Source organism: Solanum pennellii, chromosome 9, assembly GCF_001406875.1.
Source record: "Solanum pennellii chromosome 9, SPENNV200".
In the NCBI taxonomy this organism is placed as follows: domain Eukaryota; kingdom Viridiplantae; phylum Streptophyta; class Magnoliopsida; order Solanales; family Solanaceae; genus Solanum; species Solanum pennellii.
The window spans coordinates 3,065,841-3,083,053 of NC_028645.1; the positions used below are offsets into that span (position 1 = coordinate 3,065,841).

General features: G+C 32.2%; 2 protein-coding genes across 5 annotated transcripts; both read right to left on the reverse strand.

Moving 5' to 3' along the window:
* Positions 1-76: 76 nt before the first annotated feature.
* On the reverse strand, positions 77-4,669 carry LOC107031075. Of its 2 annotated transcripts, none has more exons than XM_015232280.2 (5): positions 4,461-4,658; positions 2,345-2,607; positions 1,511-1,722; positions 918-1,185; positions 77-565 (listed from the first exon to the last, which is right to left on the reverse strand). In XM_015232280.2, the coding sequence occupies exons 1-5, from the start codon at positions 4,552-4,554 to the stop codon at positions 260-262; spliced, it is 1,143 nt and encodes a 380-aa protein (XP_015087766.1). In that variant the 5' UTR covers positions 4,555-4,658; the 3' UTR covers positions 77-259. The 2 variants fall into 2 exon arrangements, with proteins under 2 accessions (XP_015087766.1, XP_027767612.1); XM_027911811.1 differs by having other exon boundaries at positions 423-570; positions 4,461-4,669.
* A 779-nt stretch (positions 4,670-5,448) lies between these two features.
* LOC107031076 lies at positions 5,449-15,419 on the reverse strand. Of its 3 annotated transcripts, XM_027911813.1 has the most exons (8): positions 14,894-15,419; positions 13,953-14,164; positions 13,394-13,661; positions 12,827-13,039; positions 7,084-7,245; positions 6,739-6,950; positions 6,366-6,630; positions 5,449-6,067 (listed from the first exon to the last, which is right to left on the reverse strand). In XM_027911813.1, the coding sequence occupies exons 1-8, from the start codon at positions 15,152-15,154 to the stop codon at positions 5,762-5,764; spliced, it is 1,899 nt and encodes a 632-aa protein (XP_027767614.1). In that variant the 5' UTR covers positions 15,155-15,419; the 3' UTR covers positions 5,449-5,761. The 3 variants fall into 3 exon arrangements, with proteins under 3 accessions (XP_027767614.1, XP_015087767.1, XP_027767613.1); XM_015232281.2 differs by lacking the exons at positions 12,827-13,039; positions 13,394-13,661; positions 13,953-14,164; positions 14,894-15,419 and adding an exon at positions 8,230-8,378 and having other exon boundaries at positions 7,084-7,346; XM_027911812.1 differs by lacking the exons at positions 12,827-13,039; positions 13,394-13,661; positions 13,953-14,164; positions 14,894-15,419 and having other exon boundaries at positions 6,739-6,969; positions 7,084-7,311.
* Between the last annotated feature and the right edge of the window lie 1,794 nt (positions 15,420-17,213).

The window sequence follows — 17,213 nt, forward strand, 5'->3', positions numbered from 1 at the left end:
TGACAAGAGTCATAGAATCCAATATTACACAATGTTCAATGACATCTACTACCTGATCCAAAAAAAATAATGTTGATCGAACCCTTCAAAAATGTAAAGCATTTGGAAGATCCGACTTTCATGCAAGTATGCAATAATATTTTTGAAGAGTCCCAACGACTTACGTGGGATATAATTATCAACAAAATATTCAAATTTGTTCAATGACAAAAAATGATCATTGAATCCAATACTAAAACCAATAGCCCCTTTATAGCTTTTACATAACAAAAGGCTCTCCAAGTAAAAATGTCTTCATAACTTTATCTCCCATTCCTTCAGCCCATGGAAACATATGACCTCCACCTTTCATTTCATGATAGTGAATCCATGGTAGTTTCTTCGCGATGAATCGTTGTAGAATGACTGGTACATGCCCGTCTTCATCACCTTGCCAGATGTGAACGGAGCCTTCCCCGTTAGGGAATGGGTTTTCTAGTTCCATCGGATCAAACTCCCATGTCCCGAAACCTACCATTAGGTCACGATGGATGGACTCGTACTCCCCTTGCTGTCTTACCAAGTCCTAGCCTCAAATCAGAAAAACAGAACAGAACTCAGAGTTTAGTACTTGTTAGTTGCTAGTATGCATTACGCAAGAACAAGAAATAGGAGAATTAACTCAAACAATTTGCTGATCAAAATCAACACACGTGATTGTGGAATTAAGTTATATACAATTCTATTAGCGTAATTTAACTAGTTATAACAAGTTACGACTCTATCCTACAGTCGATAATGATGCAGAAAACGTACTTGTAACACTATTTGTCCTTATTTTTTCATATACATATATAAGGATTGATGTTGAAGCAGGGTGTTTATCCAAATTCGCAAAATGAAATGTGGATATGTGAAGAAGATAGACGAGTGCTCACCCGATATTCACTCTGATATGAATCAAAGATAGGCATAAGAACTCTGTCTTGTTCTAAAAGAATATCCTCGCTGCCCGTTGCAACGCTGGAAGAAGGAAATAATTTTTGAGTGTTCCACCAGTAAGTCAGCCATGGAAAATAGTGTGCAATGCGAAGCGTCCATTGATCCTGCACAAGCTGTTCGTAGTACGCTTGTTTAGTCAAGTTTGCAGGAAAACTATCCCACCAGTAGTTAGTTACGGGTGTTAGAAGAATTGCTCCAGCCAATCTGTTACACATTTCAAATGTCACAAGTTAAGATGGAAACCTATGTGCACCCGAGAAGGTCACCTAAAAGATAACTACGACAGATTAGCGTAAACTGATAATGTAGAAGTCATTAGCATCGTCAGTGTCTATAAGTTAAATCCAAAGAACTAAACTACTTTCACTGAAGATTCAATTTATACTAAGAGGAACAATCAAGCCAATTCATAAAATGACTTCTTCTCATCTGCTTAAGAATTGGTAGATCAAAGTTACTCGTATTTATGCTGGTTGGACGTAACAGGTACATAGTTAAAATAGTCGAGGTGCGAGCAAACTAACAGTACCTGTGAGGAATATACTTGAGAAGGCCCCAAACAGCTTGTCCACCCATAGAAAATCCGATAACATAAAACTTAGATCCTAATTCCAATTGATCAGCTAATTCCTCTATATCAAGAGCTAAGGTCTTTGGCGTTCTTTTTGGATGAGGATCACTTTCACCATAACCAGGTCTATCAATTGACACAATATATATTCCCAAACTTTGCATAAGCTCCTGCAACCACAAAGAAAATTTCATTAATTGCAGCCACAAATATATTCGAGCAGACGGTAAGTGTCCCTCCATCCTTAATCAAGTTCCGGATCCGAGCTCTAGAAATAAAGTCGCTGTTGTTAGGAGCCTTAACCCTCAAAGTGGGACTTTCCAATGTGAATTCGGATTAGTCATGCTTCAAATTGGGTGTTGGACACCAGGTGGGAAACTAAAAAGAATACTAAACACAACACTTATAAGTACCCCTCAATTGTTAACCACAGATCTAAGGTTCAAGCTCTAAAAATGTAGTTGCATTAGGTCAGGAGCCTTAAAACTAGGACTTCTGGACACGAATTCATATTAGTTGGGCTCCAACAGATGCCACACACCGGATGGGAAACCAAGATGAATACTAAAACAACCTTCAAAAGTATCCCTCAATCCTTAACTAGAATCACGACAATCTTGGGATTTGAGCTCTGAAAATAGAGTAATCATTGGTCGGAAGCCTTAAAAATGAAACCTCCCAACACAAATTCAAATTAGTCGGACCCCAAAACAAATATCGGACACAAACAAAATGAAGGAGAAACTAAAAACTGGGCGGGGGGATGAACAAGTAAAGATGAAACATACATACAGGAGAAGTAGTTGTGAGCAAAGCAACATCATGTCTGACACAATCAAAGCCATGGATGAAAACAAATTTGTGTTTTGCTTGGTCTCTAGGAACACCATTTTCTTTATATGCCAAATATCTCCCATCAGAAAGCTTCACTCTCGGTGCTGTAATTAGAGGTCCATTTGATGAACCACAAATCTTCGGTGGTGGAGGCATAATTGCCATATAAATCAGTGCCAATATCACTATTCCAAAAAGGGCTATCATATTTTTCATCATTCCTGAAAATGGAAAGATTTCAAGAAAACAAGAACAGAATCAAGAAACCTTTTTTGATGAACAAGAACCTTCCCTTAGGAAAAATCAAGAATAAAAACAAATATGCCACGTAAATAAACAAAAATATAAATAAACTCATGTCATATAAAATAATTTATGTATTTGTATAGCATAAGCTTGTTCAACTGCTATTTAATAAAAAGGGAAAACTGAGCAAAGAACTAGTAAATTTTGTTTGCTGAATATTTATAGTATTGAAACTTCTATTTTGAATTTTTACACCAACACAATAACTTTGTGTTGCTTTACTATTCTTGATATGCATGTTTTCTTTTCTTTATAAGTCCCATAAGTTCAATGACCTTTTAAGATATTAAACGTAATACTTCAGGCGTGTTTTTCTACCTAATTTTCCGCATTGATACCCGACAAAATGCAAATTTGCACTGGAATATTCTACATTGGGGATAAAATGCTCTCTAAACAACGGCGGCCCTAATCAAAAATCAAAACTTCCCACCAAATGCAACAAAGTTATCAACTTCTGTTTTTGGTTTCCCAAACCAGTATTATCTGACTAAATCCGGATTTGTGCTGGGAAGAAGTCTTACATTGGGGGATAAAATGCTCCCTCTAACAAGGACGACTCGATACCCCGGCTCGAACCCGACATATTTGGTTAAGAAAGTCATCAATTCACATAACAAACTCATCCAAATGTGAGATAAACTATCAAAATCATAAGCAAAATCAAAACTTCCCACCAAATCTAACAAAGTTATCAACTTTTGTTTTTGGTTTCTCAACCCGGTGCACGGTACCTGCATTGAGATCCAACCCACCTAAATGTGGAAATTCCTACATCGAGTGAAAAAAAAAACTCTTTAACAATGACAACTCCTTACTCTGGCTCAAGCCCGACACCTCTAGTTAAGAAAGTTATCAACTTCTGTTTCTCAACCTAGTGTCCGGTACCTGCATTGAGACCCAACCCACCTAAATCCAGAAAGTCCTACATTGAGTGAAAAAATACTATTTAACAATGGCAACTCCTTACTCCAGCTCAAACCCGAGACCTCTAGTTAAAAAAGTTATCAACTTTTGTTTTTGGTTTCTCAACCAAGTGACTGAAACCCGAATTAGGACTCAACCCAACTAAATCCATATTCGCGCCAAGAAATCCCACATTAGAGCTAACATACTTCCTAACAAAGGCAACTTCCTACCTCAGCTCAAATCCGAGACATCTAGCTAAGAAAGTAATCAACTTTTGTTTTTGGTTTCTCAACCAAGTGTCTGAAACCCGAATTAGGACCCAACCCAACTAAACCCATATTCGGGCCAAGAAATCCCATATTAGAGCTAACATACTCCCTAACAAAGGAAACTTCCTACCTCAACTCAAATCCGAGACGTCTAGTTAAGTAAGTAATCACCTTTTGTTTTTGGTTTCTCAACCAAGTGTCCGAAACCCGAATTAGGACCCAACCCAACTAAACCCACATTCGCGCCAAGAAATCCCACATTAGAGCTAATATACTCCCTAACAAAGACAACTCTCTACCTTAGCTCAAACCCCACATCTCTAATTAAACAAAGTTATCAACTTTTGCTTTTGGTTTCTCAACCAAGTGTCCGGTACCCGCATTAGGATCCAACCCAACTAAACCCATATTCGCGCCAAGAAATCCCACATTAGAGCTACCATACTCCCTAACAAAGACATCTCTCAACTTCAGCTCAAACCCGAGACTTCTAATTAAACAAAGTTATCAACATTACATAATAAAAATTCAATTCTTCACAATATTTTCAACATATGATAAAATAAAATTGAAAAAATACGAAAACCCACCAAAAGGAAGAGGAAAAGAAGTCTTTTGCTTTGCTTTACGAGTATGAGCCCTAGCTGAAGCTGCTGAAATTTTCCTTGTTGCCCCACCTGCCATTTTTTTTTCAGCTGTAGCAAATTCTTGATTTTGAAATTACAAATTCTGTAATTTACACTCTAAATTTTACAAAATGGAACATTGAGTAGATCTGAGTCTCAGCTCATCTACTTTTATTTATTTATTTATTTTTGACATATGATGACCCCACCCAATTTTTATTACTATCACCAACTTAGGTGATTTTGTGTATTAATTCCAACGATATTATTAATATTTTGTATTGTTATACGAGAAGATTCGGATATGTAATTTTTAATTATTTTTTATTTTATTTTAATTTAATTAACGATTATATATATATATATTTATTTATGGTAATAAGTGTCAGTTTTTGTCTGAAAATTTCATAGGTTCTGTGGTGATGTGATGTTATATATTGTTATCATACGTTTAGATTTGGTATAACATATAAATGTGCCTTTTAATTTGGTTTTAAATCACATTTTTGTCTTTCAACTTTGGATGTGCACAAATAGATACTTAAACTTGTATAAAGTTGAACAAATAGACACACATGTCTTACACGTCATTTTTTATCTTACGTGGTATCCTACGTGTATTATACCATGTAGAACTCATGTGTTTATTTTCTTAAAAGTTGGATAGTTAAAATACTTATTTGTGCATTATGAAAGTTGGAGGTCAAAGTTAAATTTTGAAGTCAAGATTAGGGTTCAATATATGTATTATGCCTTTAGATTTTATTTAGCTATTATAAATAAAAAATTTGCACAATAAATAATTTAATAATTTTGTTTATCCAAAAGAAAGAAATGTATTTGTTAATTAAATTAATAGAAAAAAAAACATAAATATGTAGTTTTTACAAGGTGAAGTTAGACACTAGTATTTAAAAACAATGGGACAAAGATAAAGCCACAAAAACATCAATTCTCACAAAATAAACCATTGAAAATAGTCTATAAAAATAACATTCCTTTATTACAAAAATGACTAGTCGTTTACATCAATCAAACTCTCTAAAAGATATCGTCACACTCATCACACCATCTAAAAAATGTACTACTTTTGTATAATTCGACGTGCATCTGTCAGCATGTTTAGCATAGCTATGAAAAATGATGTGCATAGTGTAATGCGACAAACTAGTTGTATGAAAGGTATACTCAAAAGCACAATCGATGTATTAAAAATGATATGCATAGTAGTGTAACGGGACGAAACAACCTAATGTATGAAACTCTCACGTCATGTTTTTCTCTCCGATCAGAAGAGCTTTCACAATTTTGTCTGCCATTCCATCAAGAACTGGAAACATATGACCAGCCCCCGCGATTTCATGATATTGAATCCATGGTTGTCGTTGAGCAATGTATCGTTGTAGAGTTACAGGGACGAGCTTGTCCTCGTCCCCTTGCCACAACTGTACTGAGCCTTCTTTGTTAGGAAACGGATTTTTCAAATCCATAGGGTCGAATTCCCATGTCCCAAACCCAATCATAAGGTCGCGATAGAGTGACTCGTGTAGTCCTTGTTGTCTCACCTGAGCCTGAGGGTGCAAGAAATTTCGTTAAGGGTATATAAGATAACAAGATATATATAGGTAAAAAGTAAGTTTATTGATTTCACACACACAGTATAATTTTTTCGACAAAGGGTGTTTAACTGACTACCTCCAATCAAAGCATGTAGACAAGTATCACAAACCTACTTGGACGGGGTCAATGGTGATATATCATAGAGGCGATTGGCTTAGGTTCGTGACCTTCATTGCACTTATGTCAACGATATGAACGAGAAACAGCTAAATGTAACAAGAGGTATGATTTCAAGAGAAGAACACTTACATAAAGATCTCTGTTGGCGCGATACTTGGGCATTAGTTCTAGGTCCTGAGACGAAAGAGCACCGGGGTTGTAAGCAGCAGCACTACAAGCAGGGAAAAACTTCTGTGTGTTCCACGAGTATGTAAGCCACGGAAGGTAGTGTGCAACGCGAAGATTCCATATATCCTGAGGAAGCTGTTGGTTGAACGCTTCCTTGGACAAGTTCGCGGGGAAGTTAGACCACCAGTAATTGGTAACAGGTGCTAAAAGAGCTGCTCCAGCCAATCTGTTGCATATCACACAACTGATATTATACAAACCAGACACAACATTACAACACCGAGCTCATCTGAACTCAGTACTTTTAACGTGAAGCATAAATTTGAGCCCGTACCTGTGAGGAATATACTTGAGCAAGGTCCAAACAGCTTGTCCTCCCATCGAAAATCCAATGACGTAGAATTTGGACCCGAGCCCTAATTGATCAGCAAGTTCTTGTACATCAAATGCCAAGCTTTTTACTGTTCGTTTCGGATTAGGATCACTTTCTCCATAACCAGGTCTATCAATTGAAACAATGTATACTCCTAAGTTCTCAATAACCTCCTGTAAAAACAGCAATTTACTAACAAAAAAGTTGTTAAAACGAACAAAAGTGAAAGTTCAGCTAGTCAACCAACTGAGCTACTAAGAAATAAAGATGAAGTTAAAGATAATTAACAGATGAGAGGAGAGTTACCGGAGAGAGGCCAGTTGCAACAACAGCATCGTGTCTGTTAGAATCATAACCGTGGATGAACACAATCTTATGTTTTGCTTGATCTCTTGGTATACCATGTTCTTTGTAAGCTAAGTATCGTCCATCGCTAAGTTTAATTCTAGGTGATGTAACAGGAGGGCCATCAGGGGTGCCGCAAATTTTCGATGGAGGAGGCTGCATTGCTCGATAAGCATATGCCACGAACCCCACGAAGACGACTGCTAGAATTTTCCCAAACATCCCTGAAATTTTTACCCTTCATAAGCTTGGAATGAAGTTTTAAAACAAAGAAAACAGAACATACTTGCTCTGCCTCAAGAACTTGTATGCTCTGTTGCTCGGGCTCTTCAAAAATACAATCAGGTGTGTGTCGGTCCTCACAAAAGCTATGCATTTTTAAGGATCAGATATAGCTATAGCGTCATTTTTGAAGAGTCCGGCCAACATAATTTCATGATTTCAAGCTAGAATGTTAACAACTCCAACAATTTCAACCACATTTTTCAAGAAGATTACAAGCTAGATATGCTAAATTCTAACTTAAGTATTTAGACGAGATCGTTACATACTTCACATGGGATCAGAACAAACATACATCTTAGTTTCAAAAAAAAAATAATTCCACATGCTTGACGCATAAAAAAAATAATTAGCTCCTGATCATCGCGTGAGAGACGTATTGAAGATATAATTAGGTAAACAAAAATGTACTCTATCTAAAACCTTTAACCTTTCAGAAGAAATGGTCACACACTTCATGGACGGGAGCCACAACAATTATTCTAATTAAACTCTAACCTTTAACCGAAAATTAAAAATTCTGGCTTTACCTCTGATCGTGTACCTCATTTTTTCAACCAAAACAAACCCAATATCTCATATTATATATAAGAGCATTAATCACCAAACTATACAAATATGAAGAATTTCAAATAAAAATCACAACTTTCTGAAATTCATTATAAGTAAATGTCATTCTAATAGCTACAAACATATCTAAAACAAGTCGAATTCGACCATATGAATTCTTATTCTTTATTTACGCTCATATCATATCATCGTAACACTTAATAAAAATAAATGTGTCCTATAGAAAAGAAATTAAAATTTTGAAAAATTGAGTACCTGAAGGAAGTGGAATTGAACTCTTGATCTGTTTATTTTTTCTAGTATGAGACCTGGCTGATGCTGCAGAAATTTTTTTGCTCATTTTATTTTTCTTCAATTAAAGAATTTAAAGAAAAAAAATCAAGAAATTTTCAATGGTCTATGTGGTAAGGTTATCAACTAATTATATAATATATGGTTTCAGAATTTCATTAAAAAAGAATAAAGATTAAAAAGTTCTTTTGTCAATATTCAATTAAGTGTTTGTTTTTATTCTCAACATGTGTGTTCCAATCGAATTGAATTGGCAATACAACTTTAATTCGAAAAAATTTATTCACATTCGATGTTTATGTTAATTATGGCATAAAAAATTGAAATGAAAATAAATATTATTTAATCGTGACTTAATAATATAAGAATTCACATTCGATATTTATGTTATTAATTACTGTATAAAAAATTAAAATGAAAATACATATTATTTAATTGTGGCTTAATAATGTAAGAATTAGGATTGAGTGGTAAGTATTCTTTCATTCTTATCTACAAGTTTCAGATTTTAGTTCTGGACATGAAGTCGCATTTGTTAGAAAATGTTTTACTTCTCTCCATACGAGATTTTCATAAACGATTATGAGTTTAGTAAGACCAGAATATGGATAAAAGACATATGTCTTGCATTTATTGGCTCAATGTGAAATTTTCCAAAGTGAATTCAAATTTAATCGAACCTTAATATATAAATATCAAAAATCGAATAAAAAATATAAAAAAAACTAATAAGTAAACGACACATGACGTGAGAAAGTACAACATGAAAAAGAATAAAAAAAAGTTGTTTTCAAAGAGAAAAAAAGATGCAAAGACTTTGTTTCTTTCTTTTTTCTCATTTTGTCAATAATTTAACTTTAATATCACTCTTCTTTCTCTATTTGTCAATAATTTAACTTTAATTTCCTACTTCTTTCTCATTTTGTCAATAATTTAACTTTAATTTCCTACTTCTTTTATCATTTTGTCAATAATTTAAATTTAATTTCTCTCTTCTTTCTCATTTTGTCAACAATTTAACTCTTAATGTGAATTTGAAGAAAAATAGATATTATTTAGTCAACTTTGGGCTGTTGAACAATAATTAGCAAAGATTAAAAAATTTCTACCTAATCACCATGTTTTGACATTTTCATGTTTACATTATTTTATAAATGCAATTATTTGATTCGTTTTCAGCAGAAATATTTAGCCGATATTTGTTAGCTCTCTTTTCTTGAATTTCCATTAAAAATATAAATATGATTTCTTACCTTTAATAAGCTGGAAGATATTGGGTTCGAATTTTTTGAGTTTAAAAATATTTATATGAATCTTTTTCTTTTAAATGGTCTATACGTAATGTGAATTTGAATTAGTCAGGTTTTTAACGCAAGTAACCGATATTAAGTGGCAAGCAAAAAATATATATCGCTGTCAAAGATTATGATAAAATGGATAGTATACCTTCACTCTTAGCTTGAATTTTAATGTCGAGGCCTAAGAATTGAAAAATCATGATAAATCGTATCATTGATGGAGGCAGAAATTTCTTAAAGGGTGTCCAGAAATAGCAACTATATTCAAAATATGTTATTTAATTATTTCGTATATCATTTTGCTTGTGTATATGCAATTTTTTTCGACGAAAAATATCCAATTGTACACACTTGACACAATGTGGCTACGCCACTGAATCGTATATTAATATATATCTAAATTAGTTGAGTCCCAAAAAATCAAAGATATGTATAGACATTAGATAAAGATATTAAAAATAACACGATTGTATCTACCATTATTAAATTAATGAAAGAAACCAAAAATAATAATAAACTATACGTAACGTGATCGTAATGCATGAGATATTATATGAAATGTTCAGAACATTTCTTAGTTGTTATAGAGTTTAAAAATGTTTTGAAAACCCTTTTGTAACGATTAATTTGAATTCACATTGAGAAATTCTTTTTTAAGATAAAAAGTTTTCAGTCAAAAAGAATTTTATTTTCAGATTTCGAATTTGAATTCTCTGATTAAGAATAAGAGAATACTTATTACCTTTAACAAAAAAAGTGTTTACATGAACTCTACATATTAAAATACAGTCGGACCTTTTAATAACATTCATTTTCTATAAGACTATAACGATACTTCACTATAACGATCAAGTTTTGTTTCAAATCCATTTTAGATTATAACAATCAAAAGAATATCTCAACAACCGTCGTTGTTAGTGGGCTTAAATTAGATATGAGAACTAGGGGTGTGCACTATTTAGATTAAACAGAAAAATCAAACCAAATTCTAATTTGATTGGTTTTTTGAATTCTTGATTTTGTTTTGGATTTATAATTTACTTTATTTGGTTTTTTGGTTTAATTTCGAATTTAGAATATATATATATATATATATATCAAACCGAAAAATCGAATGCACAGAACTATTTGGACTGGGCATATATAAGGCAATTGGCCAAATGGGCTCATAAACATATGTAATTGGGCCGAGCAAAAAGTTCTACAATTGCACCATGCATGATCAATCAAATAACTTTAACAAATAGCCACTTTTGGAATATAAATTAACCTGTGAGGAACATATTTGAGAGGGCATATCTAGACACCTTAATTTGATTTGAGTTAACACCGTAAAAACGCGTGATATTCCATGTAACTTATGTAAAATATCATGTCGGATTGTTTGTTTAGAAGGTCAACTCAAATCAAGTTAAAACGTCACATATATATATATATATATATATATATATATATATATATATTCTATGAATATAGTTAAATCAATAAATATCGGTTTCAGACATATTTTAAGATCTCAGACAAAATTCGAACTAGCAACTTCAAAGTATACAATGAGGGTCAAGACCATCCAACCATAGAGTGAACTGTGTTAATTTTTTGTTTGATTTATATTCATATATATCTTCGATTTTATACTTTGATAATATTTTTTATTGAAGTATCGATGCTTCGACAAACCCGCATCCGCCTTTAGTAGTACCCCCGATGTTTTTATCTCCTGAGTTCGCCTCTACATCTAAAGTATATCGATTTTTTAAGTTTCAAATTTAAATTATCAAGTTGTGAGTTTCCTATCTGAATTATCACCAACTATTTATCAAAATACATCTCAACTCTCAATTGTTCACTTTTAAAACCTAAAATATCTTTATCATTTAGGTAGGAAAAATAAAATCGATGTGTGTTTTAATAAATAATTGATAATAATTTAAATAAAAAAAACTTGCACATATGATATATAAATATAAATATAAAACTCAAAAAATTGAATACTTGTGCTTTTCACTATTTAAAAAAAAAAGGTAAGATGAAATTATAATTACTCACATTATTTTTATATATGGTACCCCAATAATTGGATCTTTTCCAATGACCCAAGGTCACCTAATTCAATTGCTTTTAAAAATTGACCCTACACATACATAAATATTAAATAAATATCTTTTTACTTTAAAATGATGATGTAAGCTCAATAATTTTTTTTGATGAATAAAAAAAGAGATTATTTGTGCATTAGATGTCTTGATGTCTATTCAGAAACTTTATATATATAGTAGTTGTTATAATTGCTGTTCCAATAATAAAGCAAAGCTCATTAAATATTATTAAGGCTAATACATTACATTTTTAGGATAATATATCATAAGATTAAACTTGGAAATTCAAGAAAATGAAGCTATAAATATAGAACTTCATCAAATCTCAAGTCTTCAAGTAGTCCTAGGGCTTTGGTTTGATGGTAAGAGTGTAATATGAACAAGTTTAAATTACATCGCAAATAAAAATATAAAATTTAAGTGTTATTTATTGAGTTTTGAATGGTGTATCTCTTGACGCTATGAACATTCTAGATTTATTGAAATATAATAATTTAGTCTTCAAGTGATATAATAAGTGTGTGATTTTCTCACGGTAAACATACTAATAATAACAACGATTCAGTTCCAAACAAATGACGTTAAAATTTAAGTCTATAAGTGTCATTACTTGGATGTACGACAAATAATTTGTGTCAGTTAAGCATTCTAACTTACAAAATGATCACATAAGCACCTCCAAAGATCAAAATATATGTGTAATGTAGCGTCGGGGATCCATGGGACACAATAGGGACGAGTTGGACTATATAATTGTCAGTTGAGACCAAGTTAATGTGTCTAGATGTGCACCCTCAATATTAAAGTGACTGAATTATCAACAAAATTTCAAGTTTGGTCAATGACAAGAGTCATGAATCCAATATTACACCATCCCCATAATATAGATTTATCATCTACTTAACCGAGAACATTCGTTGCTCGAACTCTTTAAAAATTCATAGCTTTTGAAGGACAATAAGTTTTAAGAGTTCGAGCGACATAGCTAAACTTAATTATTAACAACATATTCAAATTTGTTCAATGACAAAAGTAGTCATTGAATCCAACACTAAAAGCCCTTTATAGCTTTTACATAACAAAAGGCTCTCCAAGTAAAAATGTCTTCATAACTTTATCTCCCATTCCTTCAGCCCATGGGAACATATGACCTCCACCTTTCATTTCATGATAGTGAATCCATGGTAGTTTCTTCGCGATGAATCGTTGTAGAATGACAGGTACATGTCCGTCTTCATCACCTTGCCAGATGTGAACGGAGCCTTCCCCGTTAGGGAATGGGTTCTCTAGTTCCATTGGATCAAACTCCCATGTCCCGAACCCTATCATTATGTCGCGATGGATGGACTCGTACTCCCCTTGCTGTCTTACCATGTCCTAACCTCAAATCAGAAAAACAGAACAGAACTCAGAGTTCGGAAATGTTAAAAGAACAGAATCCACACGTATCATTATGGAATCAAGTTATATACACTGACAGTGTAAATGAATTTTTTCCACTATCTTTATATATGACCATATCAAACTTGATACGAAGAGTTGCCTATTGTTGCCCGGTGATATAGAAACATCTATACCGACAATGCATATAACTTAAACTCTATCGTTGTTTAACCTAAAATATTGACATTCCATTACTCTGATGACACATAAATCTGTTCTTATTTTTCACACATTGTTAGAATCCGCCACTAAAATAAGGACATGCTAAATAGCTAAACGAGTACTCACCCGATATTTACTCTGATACGAATCAAAGATAGGCATTAGAACTCTGTCTTGCTCGAACAGAATATCCTCACTGAACGTTGCAACGCTGGAAGAAGGAAACAATCTTTGAGTGTTCCACCAGTAAGTCAGCCATGGTAAGTAGTGTGCAATCCGCAACGTCCATTGATCCTGCACGAGCTGTTCGTAGTACGCTTGTTTAGTCAAGTTTGCAGGGAAACTACCCCACCAGTAGTTAGTCACTGGTGTTAGAAGAATTGCTCCAGCCAATCTGTTAACACATTTCAAATGTCACAAGTAAATATGAAACTTATACACACCTGAGAATCGAAGGTCACCTAAAAGATAACTACGATAGATTAACACACACTAATAATACTATAAAAGTCATTTTCATCGTCAGTGTCTATAAGTTAAATCCAAAGAACTAAAACGATTTGTAAGATGACTTCTTCTCATTCGCTTAAGCATTGGTAGACAAAGTTACTCGTATCTGTGCTGGTGGGAGGTAACAAGTACCTTGTTAAATAGTCGAGGTGCGAGGAAACTAACGATACGATACCTGTGAGGAATATACTTGAGAAGGCCCCAAACAGCTTGTCCACCCATAGAAAATCCTATAACATAAAATTTAGGTCCCAATTCCAATTGATCAACTAATTCTTCAATATCAAGAGCTAAGGTCTTAGGTGTTCTTTTTGGATGAGGATCACTTTCACCATAACCAGGTCTATCAATTGACACAATATAGATTCCCAAACTTTGCATAACCTCCTGCAACCATAAATAAAATTTCATTAATTACATCCACAAATATATTCGAGTGGTGGTAACTGGTAAGTATTGCTACATTCTTAATCAGAAATCTTGTTCAAATTAATCAAGCTACAAAATGCGTATTGGACACTAAGTGGGGACCAAAAAGAAAAGTAAAAACAATCAATTAGTCGAACTGCAAAATGAGTGTTGGATACTAAGTTGGGAACCAAAAAAGAATACTAAAAACAATCTTTTAAAGTATTCTTTCCATCGTTAACCAGAGATCTAGGGTTCGAACTTTAGAAATAGAGTCGCGTTCAGTCAAGTCTTAAAAAGTGGGACTTCCCTACATCATGAATTCGGATTAGTCTCAGGCTCCAACGAGTGTCAGACACCAGTTGAGAAACTAAAAAGAATACTCAAAACAACCTTAAAAAGTATCCACCCATCTTTAACCAGATATCTTAGGCTCACGCTCTAAAAACGGAGTTGCACTTGTTGAAAAGCCATAAAAGTGAAACTTCCTAACACAAATTTAAATTAGTCAGAGCCGAAACAACAAAAAATAAAAAAGAATACTTAAATAAAAGAATCCCCCTCATCTTGTGATTCGAGCTATGAAAATAAAGTCTATCTTTGGTCAAAAGCCTTAATACTAGTTAGACTTCAAAACAGATACCGTCTAACGCAATAAAACAATTCAAAAAAGGGGATAAAAGGAAACAAAGTGAAGATGATACATACAGGAGAAATAGTTGTGAGCAAAGCAACATCATGTCTAACACAATCAAAGCCATGAATGAATACAAATTTGTGTTTTGCTTCATCTCTAGGAACACCATTTTCTTTATAAGCCAAATATCTCCCATCAGAAAGCTTAATTCTTGGTGCTGTAATTAAAGGTCCATTTGGTGAACCACAAATCTTTGGTGATGGTGGAATAATTGCCCTATAAATTAGTGCCAATATCACAATACCAAAAATTGCTATCATTTTTATCATCATTCCCAAAAAAAAAAATGGAAAGATTTTCAAGAAAATCTTAACCAAAATACCCTTTAAAAATATTGATATTTAAGTTGAAAGAAGAAATCTTATCTAACTTTAAATAAAAAGTGGTTGAACAATTCAAGAACACAAAGTAAATATCCAATAAAAAGAAAATGAGAAGAGATATGAAGTTGATGGTCACAATTGAATTATTTGCTGCATAGTATAGAGCAGTGATTTGCTAATATCATTACTTCCTCTGCTATATATATAGGTATATTCAGAGCCAGTATTTTCAACAAAGAGTTCAAATTTGTAAAAGTAAAACAAGTTGAAGGGGGTTCGAGAGTACAAGGTGGCTCCGTCAATGTGTCTACCTCATTTAAAAAAAAATTAATAAGAAAAATAAATATATCAAATAATTTATTTATTTTTTATTTGGCGTCTGATATGAGCATTGAAATCCAACTAATTAAGATTTATATACTTCAAGACTCATTTCTACGGACGACGCTTCCAGAAAGATCTTTTTTTTTTCATTTATAAAGGTTTGAATTCGGGACTTTTAATTAAGAATGGAAAGATCTTAACCATACCACCATGACGAGTGTTGATAAAAACATATATAATCCTTCTTTTCAATTTATTTGGTCTATTTTAACTTTGCACGAAAAGTAAAAATTAATACTTTTTGAATCTTATAGTTTATAATTGAAAATAACTAAAATATCTTTTAATATTATGCTATTAAATATATGAGGTATAAAATAAAAAAATTATTTAAAAAAAAAGAAATGATAACAGTTCTATTATTGAACATCAATTGTTGAGGTAGGTAAGCTTTAGATGGACCCTAACAAGAAATAAGGGAGGTCACTAGTAATCTTTCCGTGAAAATAAAAATTTATTCGCACTCAATATTTTATATTAAATGATTATTATTAAAAAAAATTATTCACACTTAATATTTTATATTAAATAATTATAAATTAGGATAAATTCTATATTTAATCAACTATATTTTGTATACCATGTCTCTTCTTGCACACCAATGCTAATATGTAAACATCATCATTGCCAAAAATAGTTGAACACTAAAAGAGTAGGTGGAAAATCAAGTTAAGTTACTATAATATTTTTCATATTAATAAGGTAATTTAAAGTATATAGTTTATAAAATTTTAAGTTTGTTTGATTTACATAAACAAGATATTTTAAGATGTGTATATAAAAAAAATTCCTAAAATAAAATAAAGTCACAATGATGTTGTACTTAACTATTCATATATGTGTGTTGAATTAGCTATGTATTGCTTTATCTCTTTTCACCTTATCGATACTGAATCGATTTGAATATATCATTATAAGAAGTAATAAATTGATATTTAAAATTACTCAAAAAATTTAAGATGAATAAATGAAATTACTTTTAATTAGAAATCTTCGATTCAAACTTTAAAAACAACAAAATCCGAATGAAAAAATCTAACTTATCTTTTAAAATTTTATATAAATTTGAATTGATCATATCAATAAAAAAATTTAAAAATGAAGTGACACAATAACTATAATAAAGTATTATAGTATATGATTTTATAAGAAAGTGATTGGTGGGGTCACTAATATTCTTGCTTTGCTTTGAGGAAAATTCCACTAAGAATGACAAAACTAATTTAATTTGTTTGGTGTGCTGATAAAGAAGATGGACATCACCTAATTATACACACTTGTACCTACTTAATAATAATAATAATAATAATAATAATATATATATATATTAATATTTTAATTTTGTTAAAGAAATCAAATTAAATATGAAAAAATTGTTAATATTTTTTTTTTAAGTAGGGGGACAATTTATTTGGAATAGTAATATATAATAATAATATTGTGTTACAAATTAACAAAATGAGATCCAAAACTTAACAAATTTTGATTCTCAAATACGTACTAGCAAAGCTCCAACTCGGGCAATGACACCAAAAGGATTTTAAATAAATAAAATCGGAATATGAATGAAATATAATGAAATAGAAAAAAATAATGAAGGCAAATTGCAGGTGATAAGCTAGGA

Excerpts from the sequence above, each read along its gene's own strand:
- LOC107031075 (XM_015232280.2), bottom strand. The coding sequence starts at position 4,554 with ATGGCAGGTGGGGCAACAAGGAAAATTTCAGCAGCTTCAGCTAGGGCT. Across the intron at positions 1,723-2,344 it reads TGCTCACAACTACTTCTCCT|GAGCTTATGCAAAGTTTGGG; the intron begins GTATGTATGTTT and ends TTGTGGTTGCAG. Across the intron at positions 1,186-1,510 it reads CTCAAGTATATTCCTCACAG|ATTGGCTGGAGCAATTCTTC; the intron begins GTACTGTTAGTT and ends AATGTGTAACAG.
- LOC107031076 (XM_027911813.1), bottom strand. The coding sequence starts at position 15,154 with ATGATGATAAAAATGATAGCAATTTTTGGTATTGTGATATTGGCACTA. Across the intron at positions 13,040-13,393 it reads CGTATCAGAGTAAATATCGG|GACATGGTAAGACAGCAAGG; the intron begins GTGAGTACTCGT and ends ATTTGAGGTTAG. Across the intron at positions 6,068-6,365 it reads GCGCCAACAGAGATCTTTAT|GCTCAGGTGAGACAACAAGG; the intron begins GTAAGTGTTCTT and ends TTGCACCCTCAG.